At 44.4% G+C, this 18,540-nt stretch overlaps 2 protein-coding genes across 2 annotated transcripts in view; one reads left to right on the plus strand and one right to left on the minus strand.

Moving 5' to 3' along the window:
• LRTM1 (leucine rich repeats and transmembrane domains 1) overlaps nucleotides 1-15,807 on the minus strand; it is a 17,928-nt gene extending 2,121 nt beyond the window's left edge. The window contains exons 1-2 of the mRNA XM_039221818.1: nucleotides 15,599-15,807; nucleotides 3,303-3,919 (exon numbers count right to left, since the gene is read on the minus strand). Coding sequence (XP_039077749.1) covers nucleotides 3,303-3,919; nucleotides 15,599-15,807 — 826 coding nt within the window. The remainder of the gene's footprint in view (nucleotides 1-3,302; nucleotides 3,920-15,598) is intronic.
• CACNA2D3 (calcium voltage-gated channel auxiliary subunit alpha2delta 3) overlaps nucleotides 1-18,540 on the plus strand; it is a gene marked incomplete at its 5' end in the record, with an annotated part of 605,771 nt that overhangs the window by 470,954 nt on the left and 116,277 nt on the right. The gene's annotated exons all lie outside the window — the stretch shown is intronic.

Below are 18,540 nucleotides of genomic sequence, written 5' to 3' on the forward strand. Positions count from 1 at the left end.
ACTGAAACAGGCTCCAGGCTCCGAGCTGGCAGTCAGCACAGAGCCCGACGCGGGGCTCGAACCCACGAACCGCAAGATCATGACCTAAGCGAAAGTCGGACGCTTAACCGACTAAGCCACCCAGGCGCCCCTGTCCTTTCCTGAGTTCTTATGCAAGAGCCAGGAGGAGGTACAAGGTGGTTGCTCCTGATGAGCCCTAGGTGCCCTCAGGCTATGCTGAGACTACAGATCTCTGCCTCATGGACTATTTCATGCCTCTGCCCAGCAACTTGTTTTAAGACAGAGGCCAGAGAGACTGAAATGCAGTGTGGGGATTTGAGAAGAAATAATGACATTTAACCTGGCCAAAGAACACTGAGACATCCCCAGGGAAAGAAAGGCTACCTGCCATGGGACCAGCAATTATACCAGCTGACCCATTCTTAGACTGGGGTGGTCCACCCAATTACTCCAGACTCACACACTGCCTTCTCCAGTTTAAAGCTTCCTGCTGATCAATATTAGGGTGGGAAGCATGGCTTTGGAACCCAAGGTATTGAGGAAATATATGGGCTGGAGGCTGGGACATCCTGGAAGTCGATGCTATAGCCACCAAGAGCTCCCTGGCCACCTGTGCAGCTGAGTCCTTGGGATTTACCTCCCAGCCTTCCACTACCATCTCCTCAGCCATGACCCCAAAAGGCAAATCTGCTGATGAAAGCTTGAGGGTCCCCCCTCCCTTCTAGGTCCATAGCAGCTGATAATGCAAGAAGTGCCAGCTTGCCAAGCCCTCATTATCCCCTATCTGGCCACCATTAGCTCTTAACCAGTGTCTTGGAAGAAATTGGATTCAAATCTTGAGTCTATTACTTAGCTGTGCAACTCTAAGCAAGTTGCTTGGCCATTCTTTGCCTCTGCTTGCTCATCTGGAAAGTGGGAGGGAAGGGTAATAATGAAATTCATCTCACAAGATCACTGTGAGGTTCAATTGGATGAAGTATGTCAAGTGTTTAATACATTACCTAGCTATAAATGTTACAGTTAGCTATTGACACGAAGATGATTTGATTACTCTTGAATGGAGACAGAGGAAAACTAATTACAAAATCTATGTGCATACTTTTGTGAAGGAGACATTTAGTAGGTATTCATCAAAGCACATGTTTTGGCTCTTGGGCCCACAGGAAGGCAAAATTTCCCCACCCTTTGTAGTCAGGCTGGGGACTTAGTTCTGGCTCACAGAACTAAGGGATGCCACATTCAGGCCACAAAACTTCCTGCTTAATCTCCATGTGATCTGTTCCCACTTGATGGTGACCTTAGAGGGCCACGTGGTAAAGTGGCACCATCAGAAGCTGGAAGGGGCTTATGTCCATGAACCACCAAGTGGGATCCAGCTCAAACCTCTAGGCCCCTTGGGTCTAACAAGAGTAAGCAACAGATTTTACTTGTGCTCATCACTGACATGGGTGTCATATCAACCAGCCTATCCTGACTAATACCATTAGTGTTTGTATTTATTTATGTAGCCTTTAAAAAAATAAGGTCTTGACCAATATCTATTTTGCCTTATTCAGTATATATTGTTCATGGTGCAATCTGAGAATCAGAAAGGGCTCCTGGAACTCTCTAGCTTAACTCTGTCAGCTTTCACCTGGTGATGTTGAGTGGTTGGGAGGGATATTAATTTGCCCAAAGGTCAAAGTTTGTGAGTTTGTGGCAGGGTAGGGGGAGCTTTCTCCTATCCCATGCTGCTTCTAGTGTCCTGTACCTGGCAACTATCTTTCATCAAGAAATGCTCTTTGATGAAAATTCTTTTTCTGCGATGGTTTGGTGTATGCTTAGAATTTAGTCAGAACACAGTCACTAAAGCCACTTCTCTTCTACCTGTGAAAAGTTTTAATTGCAGCCTTTTATTAGAACAATTTTTACCACATTACACGTCCCCTCTCATAGGTCAACTTGAAGATGATTTGGCTAGTAATAGGCTATTTGCTATTATATTTTTGAAAGTGATTCTTAATTCAGTATTGTATGTCTGAACTCATTGTGTTCTGTCCCCTTCCTTCTATGTGACAGTGCAACCATCCAGACTCTACTGATTCCCTAATTCATGTCTGTAGCTTTCCCATCCTTCCTGTCTACGGTGGAACCCCTATCCCATCACTGTCTCTCCCCTCACTCTGCCTCATTGTTTCCCTAGCACCAAGCGCTGTCTGAACTTAGATATTTATTGGTCATCTTATTTAACATTTGTTTCTGTTATCACCGTGTAACCTCCATGATAGTAGAGATTTTCTTGTTCATATTTTCTCATTGCCTAGAAAAGTGCCTGGCACATAAGTGGCACTCAAGTATAGGAATGAATGAATGAATGATGCTTGAAAATTAAGAGGGAAGAAGCATTATGATATAGAGGAAAGAATGTAGGGCCAAGACCCAGCAGTCATCCATTCTATTCTTATCTGTGCTTCTACTCTGTCATCTTGGAGAAATCACTGATCATCACTGGGCCTCCATTTCCCATTGGTCATAGGCTAGCATTGAGTTAGAAGAGGTTGGAAAACTTTTCTATAAGAGCCAAATAGTTAATATTTTAAGCCTTGCCATGTAGTCTCTGTTGCAACTACTTAGCTTTGCCCTTATAGTGCAAAACAGCTAAGGACATGATAAATTAGCCTGGATGTCTTCCAATATATATTTACAAAAACAGGAGTTGGGCTGGATTTCACTCTTGGGCTGTAGTTTGGTGACCATAGCCCTCATCTTTAATATTCTAGATTCTTTTGCTTTAATTTTATCATCTGGTAAAGAAATAGTAAACAACTTTAGAGAAGAGTCCCTATTGCATCTGATTTCAATAACAATGGTATTTGCTAAAGAAGAAGGGATAATCTTAGGGAAGATTTGTAGCTATCAAATTGGTAGATGCACACATGGGGGGAAACTCCCAAGGGGAGGTACCATGCTGGATCACACTTGAAAATTAGAATTTGGTGCCACTTTGGAGGTGAGCAGTTATTGAGGGGGTGATTGAATTTCCCTCCTTAAGGGCCTGCAGCACTCAGATAAGTAATGCTGTTAATCAAAAAGTGGAAAGTTATCTCCATGTATCGTATTTGTAGGTGCATTTAAATCCTGAATTTAAACAGTCTCTAATGACTCACTGCCTCTCTTGCCATACCATGAAATGACATCAGTGTGAAAAAGCTTACACTGGCCCCTCACACACTCCTTGATGTTCCTTCTAATGCAGACAACAGACGAGGTTTATCCTAGGCTGGTAACACACAGATGAGAAGTTCCAGATAGACGTTACTGACCTTTATAGATAAATTTCTCCAGCCAGAGTTTAAGACTGAGCAGGTGGCAATTGCATTTCCAGAGGTTGTCCTTGAGAAATAAAAGCCTCATGCTGGGCATGGATTCTAGGAGCTCTCGATCAAGCTGCTGAAGCTGGTTTTGTTGAACTGCAAATACTGTCAGGTTCTCCCAAGGCTTACCCAGGGATATGGGAAGGTGGCTGATGTTGTTTGATGACAAATCAAGCTCCCGCAGCTGTGGGAGGGAATGGAAAAGCCTGCTTTCCAGAGAATGCAGGGAGTTCTGGGTTAGGTTTAAGAGCTGCAAGTGCTGAAGTCCGTGGAAGACTCCGGGGACCAGCTTTGAAAGGGAATTGTTGCACAAGTTCAGGGTCCTGAGGTGGGGCACCGACCTAAATGCAAAAGCAGGAAGCTGGTGTATCTGATTATCTTGTAAGTTCAGCGTTAGGGTCTGAGGAGGCAAATCGGGAGGTATTTCAGCCAGACCCCGCCGGCTGCAGTCTACAGAATGTGAGGATGAGTGACAGCGGCACCTCACAGGGCAACCACACACCACCCGGAGCAGGAGGATCACACTGGAAAGCAGAAGCAGTTCACCTGCAACGAACAACAAGAAACTGAGATAAGAACCAATCTATAAGTGATGTCAGCATTTGTCCCCCCTTTGAAATCACAAGTAATGTGACTTGGAGCCTGCTAACTCTATAACCTGTACGAGAGATTCTGTCACTCCCTATCCTTAGGAAAGTCGGGCTGGACTGGGTTCCTCTCCAGTGTGGTCAGCTGTTGCACACTCTGTGCTATGGTCAGAAGCCTCAGGAAAGATACTTTCTTAGTGGCTCAGTAATCGGAAGACAGAAGACTTGTCAACTAGAAAGGTGAAAAAATTCTTGGGAGGCAACGCCTGTTGTAGGGTGCAGCAGATTATATGAGGACAGAAGTTTAGAAAAATGATAGGTCAATCCAATATTCACATTTCTGAAAGATATGCTCCAGATCAGTGCTGTCCAATAGAACTTTCTGTGGTGATGGAAATGATCACCACAGTATTTGCTGTCTAGTATGGTAGTTATTAGCTGCATGTGGCTACTGAGCTCTTGAAACGTGACTACCAAGGAACTGAATTTTTATTTGCATTTAATTTTAATTAATTTAAATTTCAATAGCCACATGGTGGTAGTGGTAATCATATTGGATAGGGTAAGTTCAAAGTATTCCTGTATATTAATGTTTGCAGCTGTACAGTTCCATGAATGATTGCCATCTCTACTTTTTATTCAAGGGATTTTTTTTAACACAAAAGCATGTAATAAATACCCGTATTCCTATAACAAAGTTCTGTCAGTCATTCATAGATTGCCATATTTTTCATCTCTTTTTTCTTTAAACTTAAAGAAACAAAGCATTACTGAAATCCCTTTCATTAGCACCCAAGTGATGTTTTCCAACATGAGCCCCCCCACTTAGCCCTACCATCACCAATATGTCCCTCTAGGCCTTTAAAAAAACAATACTTCATAACAACAACAATAGCAAATAGTCATGTAGCTCACATTTTAAGCCAGGCACCATTATAAGTGCATTACATATGTAATATTATAAATTTAATCCTCATGACCTTGTAAATCTGGTTTCATTATTATCCCCATTATAAAGGTGAGGAAACTGAGGCACAGAGAAGTTAAATCATTTGTCCAGGATCACGTAGATAGTGAGTAGCAGAATCATGATTTCCCATGATTTCAACCAACCAACCCTGGTTCCAGAGTCTGCCAGGATTCTTATCAACTGTGTTTTACCACCTGTCAAACTTTTACACACACACACACACACACACACACACACACACACGATAATGTTTTATATACTGTTTTTAAGACTCTACATAAATATAGCCATTGGCACATCGCATTCTGCAATTTACTCTGTTAGCTCAAAACTGATGTATCTGTGCAAATATCTAGATAGTTCATTCATTTCTTTTAAGTACTGTAGGCAATTCCGTGGTGATACCACACCAGATTTAATATTTTAGCCACTCTCTTACTGGTGGGCATTTGAGCTGCTGTGTTTTGCCTTTACTATAGCCGATGCTGCAGAGAGAGAGGCATTGCATGGGACAATCTCACCATGCAGAAATTACAAAGAGGGTCTCTAGAATCAACAGGAACCTCATTGCAAGGTTCAGAGAGGATGATGGGTTGACGATTTTTAGATACTGCTAGATCATTCTCTAGAGTAGCTACATTACTTCCTGTTTTGTTCCTGAGGTTTGAATTTCAAAATATGGCAAGTACCTGTCAAGGACATTCTGTTAAACTGGCAGAGGAATTCACAAGGCCATGCAATAATATTTAAAACTCAAGATGTTGTCAACTTATAAAGAGAGCTCTTAGAAGAGGTTGTTTGTTTGTCTGTTTGTTTTGGGCCTTGAGTAGGGAAATAGGCAATGTGGCTGTCCAATGCATTGGGCCTTTGAATCCTCTACTGATGTGACCAGTGCATAGGGCAACAGGGAAGATGTCTGGAGAGTCTTCTAAAAATTCTGCTTCATTTAGTTTAGCTCAAAGGATGTAGAATATCACCGTCCCCTTCCCTGTTCTGAAATATAAAAGAGCAAAATCCTTCTTTTCCTTTCTATAATTTTGCAAATAACCTAAATGCCTCTTTTCAAAGCCAACTCGTCTTCCTGGGAGAGAAGAGTCAATACATCCACTGCAACTGTGGGGCTCAGGCATCAATTAGTTGCAGAAAATCAAATCTGAAACCAGAGAATGGGTTTTCCACAGAGTCCACTAATCTATTAATGAAAAAGCCTTGTCTTTCTGAGCTTGTAGCCAGTTTGTTCCTTCTTCCTTTGGTCCCACTCCGCCCACTTGCCTGAGGGGATAATGTATTTTCTATGAAATGGGCCACGGCAAGCCTACTGCATATCTGATGATGGCTGAGTACATTTGTCCCTGTGCCCTTCTTCTGACCCAACACGGCACAAACATACAGTCCCCACTAGAGACTTTTTAAAAAAATCTGTTTGGTCTTTAAAGAAAGGCAACTTGAAAGTAGGCTTCCCACAGATACCTTGTGGAGGGGACCCCATTCCTTTTGAAGATGGAGAACTTTTTTAAGGCAGGAGGGGATTAATCATGGCTCACCTTTCATGACTGAGTCTCCACAGGCTTCCTTGCTGAACCGGTGGCCCACCTTTATTGATCTGCAGATCAACAAACTGAGGGCATGGCAGACTCAGAGCCCAGCTTCTCATTCACTATTTCTGAATCCCGCTTGTGCTTTTTCTTCAATGCAAAAAAGGGCTGTGGCTTCCAAGAGATCACTTATTGAAGCAATCCTTCCACCGCCTCCATCTGGCTGGGATTGTTTTCCATTAGAGGATCTTTTGATTGTGCCCCCTCTTCTTTCTTAAAGTGTTGGCCTCCCCAAGATCATCCTTGCCTTTCCCATTCAGACGGCGAGCCCCAGAGAGAATGTTTGTCAAACCTCAGTGAACAGCTGTAGCATTCAAACATGACCTCGATGTCTCAGGCTTTTTGATTATTTAATCGGCTTGAAGTCCAGGGCACCGAAATAAAACTGCCTTCTTAATCCGGTGGTGGCTTCTGAATTCTGCTGACTTATTAACCATGCTGGGTCAACCCCCGTCGGGTTGGGGGGATGCTCATCGTGCACCGTGGCTCCTCGATCTGGGGGTCTAGCAACAGAGCCAGCAGAGTGTGTAATATGAGGACAAATTGGCCTGCTGGAGGCTGACACGGTCTCCACAGTGCACTTGTTTGGTCTTATTCAGCCAACATCCGTAGGGATTAGCTTGTGTTGACAGGGTCTTGATGCTCTGAAATTCATAGTCATGGCTTCCTTTAGTGGACATCACAGTCTCTTCTCACTGGTGCCACAAATACTTCTCAGCTGCTCCTTTGCTTGCTCCCCCCGAATTGACCTTTCAGTTCGCCTGACTTTGGAAATGCTTCTCAGTCTTTCATCATTTCCCTGATGCTGAGGTTCCAGCCCTTTCCTCATTTTTCACATATAAAACAATAAAGCTTCGCCGTGACCACCAGACATCATGAACTGTGGCTGTTCCCTAATTGAAGCTGCTGGGAGCTTTCCCACTGAGGACTGGAACATTCTTTGAATGTACAAATCCCCCCGCCATTTGCTGAGTTGGGGTTTTTAGTGTCTGAAGCTTCTTCTCAGTGAGGCCAAAATGCTCCCATGCCCATGGTGGCTACAAGGAAGGTAAAAATCATGTCATTATTGAGGTAGCATGACGTGGAGTGTAATAGAGCAGTTGAGTGTGGGATTTGGAATTATATGGGTCTGGATTTGAATTCAGCTTCCCCATTCACCAGCCCGATGTCTCTGGGTGAGTGACTCACCATCTGGAGTCCTCATAGCCTCATCTCTAACATGGGGATAGCGATATTTTTGGCTTCACAAGATTGTTCCAAGGATTCAGTTAAAGAAAGCAATGCATGTCATGGCCCCAAATGCCTTAATAAATGTTCACAGTTACCCATAGGAATGCCTGGCAGGACTTCTATGCTGCTAGAGTTCGAAGCACAGCCTCAACTTGACAGAGAGGAGGAAGACCCTGACAAAAGAACTTGGACCCTTGTGCCACTCTGGTCGGACCAAGGGAGGGGGACCCTTGTGAATGAGGTTGAAAAATTGGATTGTGACCATCCTTAAGAGCCTGCCCTTTGGGATCCCTTGCCTCCTTTAGCCATGCCCCTTCCAGTCTCACAGAACCCAGTATACCCATCTTTCCCCATCTCTGAAAAATCCACTTTGCCCAGCCTGCTCTCTTTTGTCCTTTTCTCCGACATTCTTTGAGCACCAGTGATACCATGGAGGAAACTCAGGTGTAGGTAACAGAGAACCATTTACATCTTAATAGGGGCTAAATCATTCTGTCTTCCCTCTTTTCCCTCCTTCCCATGTATTTCCAGGTGCACGGAATTTAATATAAATCATTCCTTGATGATCTATGACCAGTGTAGCATTCAGTCATTAACGCATCATAATATAACGCACACCTATGAACCTAACACTCTAAGAAGTAGAAAGTTACCAATAATTTGCATGAACCTGTGTCTCTGTCCTTCCCTGGGATCAGTGAACACTTTTTTGTAAAGGGCCATATGGTAACATTTTTTTAATGTTTTAATGTTTATTTATTTGAGAGAGAGAGAGAGAGAGAAAGCCGCAAGATGGCAAGCGGCAGAGAGAGAGGGAGACACAGAATCTGAAGCAGACTCCAGGCTCCGAGCTGTCAGCACATAGCCTGACGTGGGGCTCTAACTCACAAACTGAAAGATCATGACCTGAACTGAAGTCGACACTTAACCGACTGGGCCATCCAGGCACCCCAAGATGGTAACCATTTTAGACTTTGAGGGCCATACAGTCTCCACACAGTCTCTGTCACAACTACTCAACCCTGATACAGTGCAGAGCCAGCCATAGGCAATCTATTTTTTTTTTAATATTTTTATTTATTTTTAGGAGAGAGAGAGAGAGAGACAGCGTGAGCAGGGGAGGGTCAGAGAGAGAGGGAGTCACAGACTCTGAAACAGGCTCCAGGCTCTGAGCTGGCAGTCAGCACACAGCCCGACGCGGGGCTCGAACCCACGAACCGCGAGATCATGACCTAAGCGAAAGTCAGACGCTTAACCGACTAAGCCACCCAGGCGCCCCATAGGCAATCTATTAAAGAAAAAATGGATGTGTCTGTGCTCCAATAAAACTTTATTTACAAAAACAGGTGGAGGACTGGGCCAGCACACAGGCCATAGCTTGCAAGACCTGCTGCAACCCATCCCCTAGCCACTGCTGCCACTCTCCTCTGCCACCACAGTCACCCAGTCAGCTGCACATACCCACCAGCCTGTCTCCTCTTCTACAACCTGAGAGCAATGGGAAGGATGATCTTTAGGACGTTCTCATGTCTGAAACCTTGTCATTCTCTTCAGAATGCTTGAGTGGACTTGAAAGAGTCTGTATTTAAAGACATTAGGGGTCTAGGACAGACAAAGAGTTTGACCGACTCTTTGGGTTACAGCAGAGCTGTTTAGCTGTGTCTTGCAGGGTCCAACTAAGGTCCCAGTCTCATGGACTCCAAAGGCCTCGGCAAGATGAGTGCACTGACAGCATAGCTGGGCGTAGGAGGCCAGGACGCCTGCAGAGAAACTGGAGGCAGTCGTGACACCTACAGGGATAGCCAGGCTGTGTGGCTGAGGAAGCACACTTTCATGCTGCTCCTACTCTGGGGCTGGGTGACCTTGGAAAACCACAGGTTCTCTCTGAGCCTGAGCTTCCTCATCGGTAGAAGGCAGATAGTAGCTACCTCATATGACATGAGAAGGATCGATACATGTTAAGTGCACAGCACAGTTCTTGGCGGAGCAAATGATCAAAAGTGGCATCTCCTTCTATTCCCAAAGAGTCGGGACTGGCTGCTCTAACCTAAAATGTGAATAGCCTGGGAACACACAGAGAACCGACAGAGCTGATGGGTTCCTGGGAGCAGAGGCTAACTACCCAAAGGGGCTCTTTGGTTCTTTTTTTGTGCCTGCTGACTCTAATAGGCGATTAAAAGATGGGCAGGGCACCCTTGGAGGGGAAGCCTCCTGGACATTGAAGGACTTGGATGCTGAGTCTGATTGATTTATTCCATGTGACCTCAGCCCAGAGAACAAAGGGAGGGAATGTGACTGGCATGCGATTGCCTGCAGCGCCTTCTCTCTCTGTCCCTTGGTGAGCCAGATCTGAGAAGTGGCAAGACAACTGTGCGTGCTGAAGACTAACAGAGATGCCAAATGCCGGGTCAGGCTAGGTTGCTCTGTAGCGGGGAGGGCTCCAGCGGTGGGGTCCCTGGTACCAAGACCCAGTCCAGAGCCCAGTTTCCTATGTAGAAACTTGCTTCAGACACACCGTTGGAATAATATTATCATTACTGCTGCATTGAGATGTCAAGAGTTTCCTAGCTTTATGTAAATGTAAATATAAATATAATTTTATATCTATATGCTTTTGCCCATTTTAAGTCAGAACACATCCTAATACAAATTGTTAGGAATTTAACAATTTAACAATTCACCTTCCTCAAAAAAACAAAACAAAACAAAACAAAATAAATCCTAATTATTAACATTTAGAATTAACGATGTCTTGAAATCCAGCAAATGGGTAACAGCTCTTTCTCCCAGGTAATATACAACTATATTTTAGAAATAAGTTAAAGCTAAATATATTCACCTGGGAGGGTATTCGTAATAAATTGTTAGGTTAAACAAAGCAATTTGAATAGGAATATACATTGTGTAATGCTATTTATGTCACACAAAAAAAGTCAGAAGTGCAGAGGTGGACTAAAAATGTGCATTGATTGTCTGAAAATAGAATAAGTGGGGAAGGTCAGACACCAAACTAATAATATGAATTGCCCAGAAGGTGGGGATAATTAAGAAGAGAGGGAAATTAACTTTTTCTGTTTATACCTCTGCATATTCAACTTGCTACAACAAACGTGTAGTATATCTATAATTTTAAAAATACAAAGGAGAAGAGCTGACTTTAGGTAGAAGGTACGGATGCATCTCGTTTACTGGAATACTGGAGGTGGCTGATTCTTAGTGACCGGCTGAGCTCTGTGTGCTAGTGTAGAGTCCCTAGAGCTCCCCTTGCCTCACCATGAGAATGAGCCCCCAAAGTGACACATGTCTTTCTCTGCTAAGTGATCGCCACAGGCAAACCTACCTTGTTAACACAAGGAATATTTCTCCCAGTTTTAATGTCTGCTTTGGTAAAAGTTGTGGCAGACGCCTCCCCCCTCCCCATCAGCGGGCCCCCATCCAAAGCAGGTGCTGCAGTGATCTGGCGCGGGGGAGGCGGCCAGGCCAAGTGACAGCTGCTGCCCAGTATAGCTCAGAGCAAGACCTTGGCACTGTAAATCCAGGCAGAAATCTCATTTGGCTGTGGAGGAAATTTGGCATTCGGAAATATTTCCCTAGGGTTGTAGATGACCAAATGGCACCCATGTATAAAATTTATACAGAGCTATATAAAAGACCTCAGTATTATTTCCTTCCTTCCTTATTTCTTTTTTCTTTTTCTCTTTGGTTTTATAAAACATTTAGCAAGTGAACTAGGAATTTATTTTTAAACGGCTATCATATTATTTATTTAGTGCTTACAATGAGCCAGATGTTGCTGAGGATTTGTACTGGTTAAATACAAATCCTTCATGTAACATAGCTACTATAATGAGTAAACTTCTAGATCTCAGTGGCTTAACCCAACTCATTTATTGTTCTTAGCACAGTCTAATACTGAGGTTACCAGGGGGCCAGGCTTTATGTAGTTATGCAGCCTCCTTCCATGTTGGTCTTGTCACTGTGCCTTCCTCTTAGTTCCCAATACCCTATCCATCAGCTGGGAAAAGAAAAGAATCAGGCATGGGCCCTGCTTAGAAATGGTGCTTATCACCGGGATTACACTCCATTGGCCAGAATGAAATCACATGACTATATCTAACAGCACAGGAGGCTGGGAAATGTAGTCTCACTGTGTGCCTTGGAAGACGAGGCATCCTAGAGCATTAGCAATCTCTGCCTCTACCCTTTATTTGCAATATCTCACTTAAATGTGACAACTTACTAGCCTGTAAGCTTAAGATGGTTTCTTTTATTTCTTCCCATAGTTTCTATAATACCATGTAGTATGTTAGTTAAATAAATGTTGAACGCTGAAGGAATGGACAATAAAACTAAGGCACAGAAAAGTAGGGGCGCCTAGGTGGCTCAGTCAATTAAGTGTCCAGCTTTGGTCATGATCTCCTGGTTTGCAGGTTAGGGCCCCATATCTGCACTGTCAGTCTCCTTCTCTCTGTCCTTCCCCGACTAGGACTTTCACTCTCTCTCAAATTAAATAAACTTAAAAACAAACAAACAAAAAATGAAGGCACATAAAAGTAACTTGCTCAAGGTGTCCAGCATATTTATTGCAAATATGCAGATCATGAGTACCCATGTTAAGTAAAATAATCAGGGAACTTATACTTTTATGTATTTAGTTAGTGTCTTACTAATTTTTTATACAGTCCACTCTTTCTGACAGTAAGCTACAAATTTAATTATCTGGAAGCTCTACCTAACTCAGAAAATAGGAACGGTTTCCTTTTGAGCCGCTCAGTAGAAAATCAAGGCTGTTATATGGTTTCTCTAGTGTAAAGATGGGAAGGATATGTATACCTCCTCATTTTGTCTTGCCTTTTGATAAAGTAAAAATTCCTACCTAGGGCTACCTAGGGTCATTCAGTTTATGTGCCTATCCATAGAATTTAAACTCCCTTTACCTGGCCTTGACATATTTGATAAAATTGGTGGAGTAATGGATATGAAATGTGTGCCTTCAACCTCTCTAAAACTAAGGACGACAACGGCCAAGAGTATGAGACTGCTTTCCAGTGTCCACTAGTCCACAGAACCCAGGTCTGAGCTAAGGTACCATGGGAACTAGAAAAGACATAGCACATTGACCCTTGGCCTTCAAAGAACTTACCTGTTTGTGAGGTGCTATTTAGCAATCTTTACTTATTATATCAGAGTCAATGCTGATCATCTCATCACCTTGAATCTGTTACCCTTGAGAAGACTGCACATGACTTTATTGGACCCTAACACCATCCAGGTCTCCAGCAACCAAGTCTCAGAAGTCCTTTGGTCAGTAGCAGATGTACATCTAGATGGTGTTTTTGTTCGGTTTGGTTTGGTTTGGTTTTTGGTCCATCCACTCTGCATTTTCAAGGTTAGAGGAAGTACAGACTTCACATTCCAGTGTCTTCCAAACCTCAGCCTTCCAGCACTTGGTTTGCCTGCATTTGGGACGTATGTGAAGATAAAGATGCATTTGAGATAAGTATGATTAAAGGTAATTAGTGAGCTCATGCGGCTGGTGGAATAAACACAGACAGATGCTGGTTGATATAAACCTAACAAAGAAACAAAAAGACCGAGAAACATGGCAGCTTAGGAAGCTTGGCCAAAGCCTCGCACTGACACACTGTTTTACTTAGATCTTTTGATGGGCTGCTTTTGTCTCTGCCCCAGGAATATAAATTGGAATCAAATTTATGTTCATGTTAGATTGTTTACTCACGTTACACATAAAACGAGCATTTTGTGCAGTTCTTCTTGGTGAATTTATATTTGCTTTTCTACTTTTATGATAACATGATAGTCTAGGTTCTGAAATAGATGACAATGTGTTTTCATATTTTCAAGTTACAGTTTAGTGTGTGTACATTATGATACAATAATGAATCTGTGTTTTGCCTTTTTCTAAGATTCGCTCTATGTTAACTGTTGGATACATGTAGCTTGGAAATATTCTAGAAAACACAATTGACTCAGTCAGGACTTACATTGTAACCCACTAGTTATGGATCCCAGACTGTTCAGGATTCATTTTCCTTATTCCAGACTTCACCTGCCCCATCATTTCATTTTAGAACAGTGTCCCCGTTAAAAGCATGGAATATGGAATGAAACCGTTTAGGTTCAAAGGCTGCCTCCAACATTTACTGTCTCTGAGAACTTAAAGAAGTTATTTAACCTCTCTGATCTTCAATTTCATCATCTGTACAAAGGAACCCAACTGGCAGGTTTGCAGGGAAGGTTAAATAATATTTTTATGTAAGAATGTGAGGAGGAAAAAAGACTTTGCACGTAGCAATATACATTAGCCATTATCTTCTCTATTATTCTGTCTATATGGCATGTATCAACTAGGCACTCGGGCTTCATGCACTTAACATTAATCTGTTTAGAACAAAAATGAGCAAGTTAAGGCAAAGGAGCATTTCGTTTGTGTGACGGAGTTCACCATCTTGTTGTATTATAAAGTATATGCGTATGTATGTGTTACCCGGCTAGAATCAGTTCAATCTAAGTGAATTTGTGCTGGACATATCTCATTATCCTCAATACAGTTCCACAAACAAAAGAAAGTTGGTTCTTGGTCTCCCATGACTGCACCTTCAGGCAAGATGTTCCTTTGCAAAATAAAGGTCTTGTGTTGACATCCATGCAGCTTCCGTCCACATTTATAACGGGCAGGGCAGCTCCCCATTCTGGTGTGGGAGTAATGTTCTTCTCCTTTCACTTCATCCAAGAAGCCCACCTCTGGCCACCTACTATGTGCTTGTGTTATTGCTTTTTCAAGGTTCGTCCACCCATCTTTCCTCTAGCTAGCGCCACCCGCCCCGTAGGAGGCCCCTTACCCCATCCCTGAGTAATGAGAGAAAGCATGCAGTCAGCTCCCCAGAGCCGCTGAGCTTTCATCAGGAAGCAGGACTATCAGAGTTTCGAGGTTGATAGGAGTGGAAACATTTGTGTTCAACAAGCAGGCTCCTTCATGTGTTGTCAACATTTCATTTGTGATTCTAATGAGGGCCGAGGAGAAAATAAACTCCGAGAAGCGCTCTCCACTGCTACAGCTGATGTTTATAAGTTTCTGGCCATGGCCTTGAGTTGTTCCTCTCAGGAAGGCATTTGGAAATGCAGCTGTGTGCCACTGCTGGGTGTGAGTGAGAGCTAAGATGGTTAAATCCACTGAGGCAGTCCTGAGAATGGGCAGTGTACATGTTTACTTATTAGAAACTGGAGTTTTTATTCTTATTAGTGCTTTAAATGTCTCCTATAAGTGAAAGCATTCTTACATTAAAAACAGGGTGTATTAGCGGGATTCTCATTCTTGACCCCTGTCTTCATCTCATCGCTAAAAAGTCTGCTGTCAATTTCATGTCCAGTGTATCTTCTGAGTGCTCCTTACCTGGGGCAGAGGGGTGGGGGGCGGATTTCTAGGCATGAAAATAAGACAGGAGAATAAGTGGATCTGCAGTCCAGTGACCCCTGTGGTCTAGCAAGGAGACAGACATTCATGCTGCAGCCACACAAATATCTGAGAAACCACAGCCCTGCAAAGTCCCAGGAAGCAGAGGCACATGGTGCTATCAGAGAACAGAGTTAGCAGATCTGACTGCGGCTCGTGGGGTACCATCCTTTGTATGTTATCACTGGGCTGCAATGTGAAGGATGGATGAGGGTTTACTGCAGAGAAGAGAAGGGACAAGGTCCATTCCAGGTAAAGACACGACATCAGGCTGACCAAAGTGAAGGCCCAGAGCCTGAAGAGCTCCTGGAAGCCAGTGTGGCTACAGCACAGAGCGGGAGGGGAGGGACGCCGGAGGAGGGGTGAAGGGCTGGTTTGGAGCCCCTCACCTCATCTTCCAGTGGGTTTTAATAATACTGAAGCGCTGTGTCTTACACCCACACGCCTCTGCGAGAATGCTGCTGCCTAGTGTTGGGGTCGGGATTAGGGCCCTGCAGTACACCCTGTGATGACTTTGGGAGGTGCTGTCCCCTCTCAGGCCGGGGTCCTTTGACAGCTCCACTGCTTCCCCATAACTGGAGAGACGCATCCCTGTCATCGTCCTCAGAATGCTTCTTGGAAGAGGCGGAGAGGATCTTGATTTTGCAAGCATTACGAAATCTCAATACAAGTTCGTCATATCCTGAGCTGTTACTTACAGTTTGGGATTGTGGTGAGTCCATTCCACAAGTGCCAGAGAAGCGGCAGAATGGAACTGTCACTCCCCCACCCCCCAGGTGCCTGAGTCCACTGTGAGTGAGGTCGAGCCAGCCCTGCTGACGCTCCTAGGCTACATTTGTGCAACAGGACTTCCCCTCCTGAGCTGAGCCTCGTGTGTACGTCACTGTGGATGTCATACCCAACAGCCAAGGGTGGTAAATAAGTGCCACACTTACCTGCTTTGTAGGCCCAAGAGGCCCCTGATGGCCTCAGAATCCTTCTCAGCCCAGCATCAAAGGCAGACAGCAGCAGGCAATGGGGGACATCATGCTAACATAATCCTAGCTGCTGCTCCCGAAGTAGATCCTTGCCCTTTGCAAATGTGGCTAATAAGTCTGGCAGACAAAGCCAAGTGCCATTTTGCTGAGAGGAGAATTTGAATCGTGGCATAGGAAGTTACTGACCGAGCCTACCTACCCCTGGACTTCTACATCTTATGTAAACTTGGTGTTTTCTCCTTGTCCCTGTGAACATGGTAATTTTTCTACAGTGATAAAAAAAAATAAGTGCCTTATTTTTTTTTAAATGACCTTGTAAAATCAGAAACACAATTTTAGGACATTCAGGGAAGGAGTGAAGTTGTGGCCTTTGCATTTGCACAGGAAAATGATGGTGTGCACTAGAAACAGGATCTCAGAAAGTTGGGGGTGGGGTTTGGGGGAGTGGCACAGGCTTTTCACGGTCTTGCTTTTGGACACACGGGTGACCCCCCAGTACAGCTCCCTGTGATTGCAGTGGGCTTGTGGGAGCAGCAGGCCAGCAGGGGCCTCACGCAAGGTGTCTCATGAAACTCTCTAGCAGACAGCATGCCCACGGGCTCAAGAAGATGAAACCTGGTCCAGAGGAAGTCCATCCGAAAGGATAACAAATGTCAACGGCGGCCTGGGATTAGCGGGAAGCTGACTCTGGCTCCCCATTTTGTCCTTCTTCTTCTGTCACATGACCGGTGACAGGCACTGTTACTTAGCAGCTTATTCTTTATTTAGTTCTTTCTCTGTCTAGAAGTTGACTTGCTCTGACAGACACAGGAAGTCCCTAAAAAGAAAGAGTCTCAGATTCAGGGTGCCCACCTGGAGACGATCGTGGGTTCCTCCACCAATCCAGGAGTGGAATCTTCTACATCTGACTGTGGAAAAACTTGGGTCTTAGGAGGGGCGAGTCACTCACCAAAGTTCAGTTTATGTGTCGTAGAGCAGGGACTTGAACCCCAATCTGCCTGCTTTCAAAGTCTTTCAACTCCTTTGCACTTTGATCTGGATTTATTCTTCCCAGACCCCTCCCTTCACCAAGGGACAAGCCAAGGAAAAGCCCTAAAAGAGCCTACACAAAACAGACTGGGTGGAAAGAATACATCCAGGAAAACGGCCTCCCCTGTAGTTCCCCACTGCCCCGTGCTTCTCAAGGCCACCGAAAGACAGGACCAGTCTGCCGCCTCTCTCCTGTGACATGGATTGGGAAAAGCATTCTGGGGCAGAGGTGAGGAAAGCAGGGTACTTTGTGCATGGAGTTAGCACTAATCTGGTCCATCCCCAGAACGCTGCTATCAGTCAGATCTCGGACATATTCGTCATGGCTGCTCCCCTGTTCAGAAGCCGCCCCCGCAGGCCCGCCCTCTGTTCATCGCTGGGCAGGAAGGGGAGAGTTCCCTTTGATCTGTAGACCGGTAGCAGGAGAAGCATGGCAGTTCATGGACCCCCTCCTGCCCCTCTGCCCAGGCTAGTGTTTGGACAGCCATGCAAACAAAGCCCCTTGGCCATGCTTGCTTTAGAACAGCCAGACTGAAGACAGAGCCTGGAACAGAGTAGAAAGTGGAATGGCAGCCCCCTTCATACTGAGGATGTCTAGGTCACAGTGCAGAGGAGAGGATGCTAGGACTCAGATAAATAGCTCAGAAAGAGGGCAGAAGGCAGAGGGGATGGAGCCAACCTACCAGCCATCCCACTGGACAGGTGGACCCCCGTGGTCAGGAAGGAAACACGCACTCAGATGCTGGTTTCTGGTCTGTCTGAAACCCCATGCCCTGAGTAAAAGCATTAGCCTGGAAACAGATCAGCTAGCTTTGGAGATATATCCATAGTTTAAAAAGTAAGACAGGTAGCTCTTGGGAGACCATAACTGTTTTCTACTTATCCTCCTTTAGAAAGCAAAGTTTTTGAGTCAAGTAATTCTGAGTAGGGAATGTGTGTCTTTTAAAAATATATTCAGCTTCCCTGTAGTATAGTATACTTTGATGTATTGAAATAGAGCTCGCCCCACTCAAATTACTGCTTCAGTGCCTAATGCTGTAAAATTAAACTATTCCTTGCTGATATTTTATTAAGCTTCACCGGCATTTCAGACTCAGACATCTCATGGAGCTTCGGGCCATATGTTTTATATGCTGTCAGGGTGAACTCTGACCAGTCTGCAAAGCTCCCTTCCCCCATGTCTTTATATAGTACAGGATTTTCAAAAACTTTCATACGAGCCATTTCCAAATTGTGGACTGTTGAAAGTAAACGTCTCTGGTCATGTGGGTGTCAATGTCGAAAAAGACAAGAAAGAAAAAAAGAAAGGAGGAAAGGAAAAACGT

The sequence above is a fragment of the Hyaena hyaena genome, unplaced genomic scaffold (assembly GCF_003009895.1).
Source record: "Hyaena hyaena isolate Hyena2069 unplaced genomic scaffold, ASM300989v1 scaffold_1022, whole genome shotgun sequence".
Classification (NCBI taxonomy): domain Eukaryota; kingdom Metazoa; phylum Chordata; class Mammalia; order Carnivora; family Hyaenidae; genus Hyaena; species Hyaena hyaena.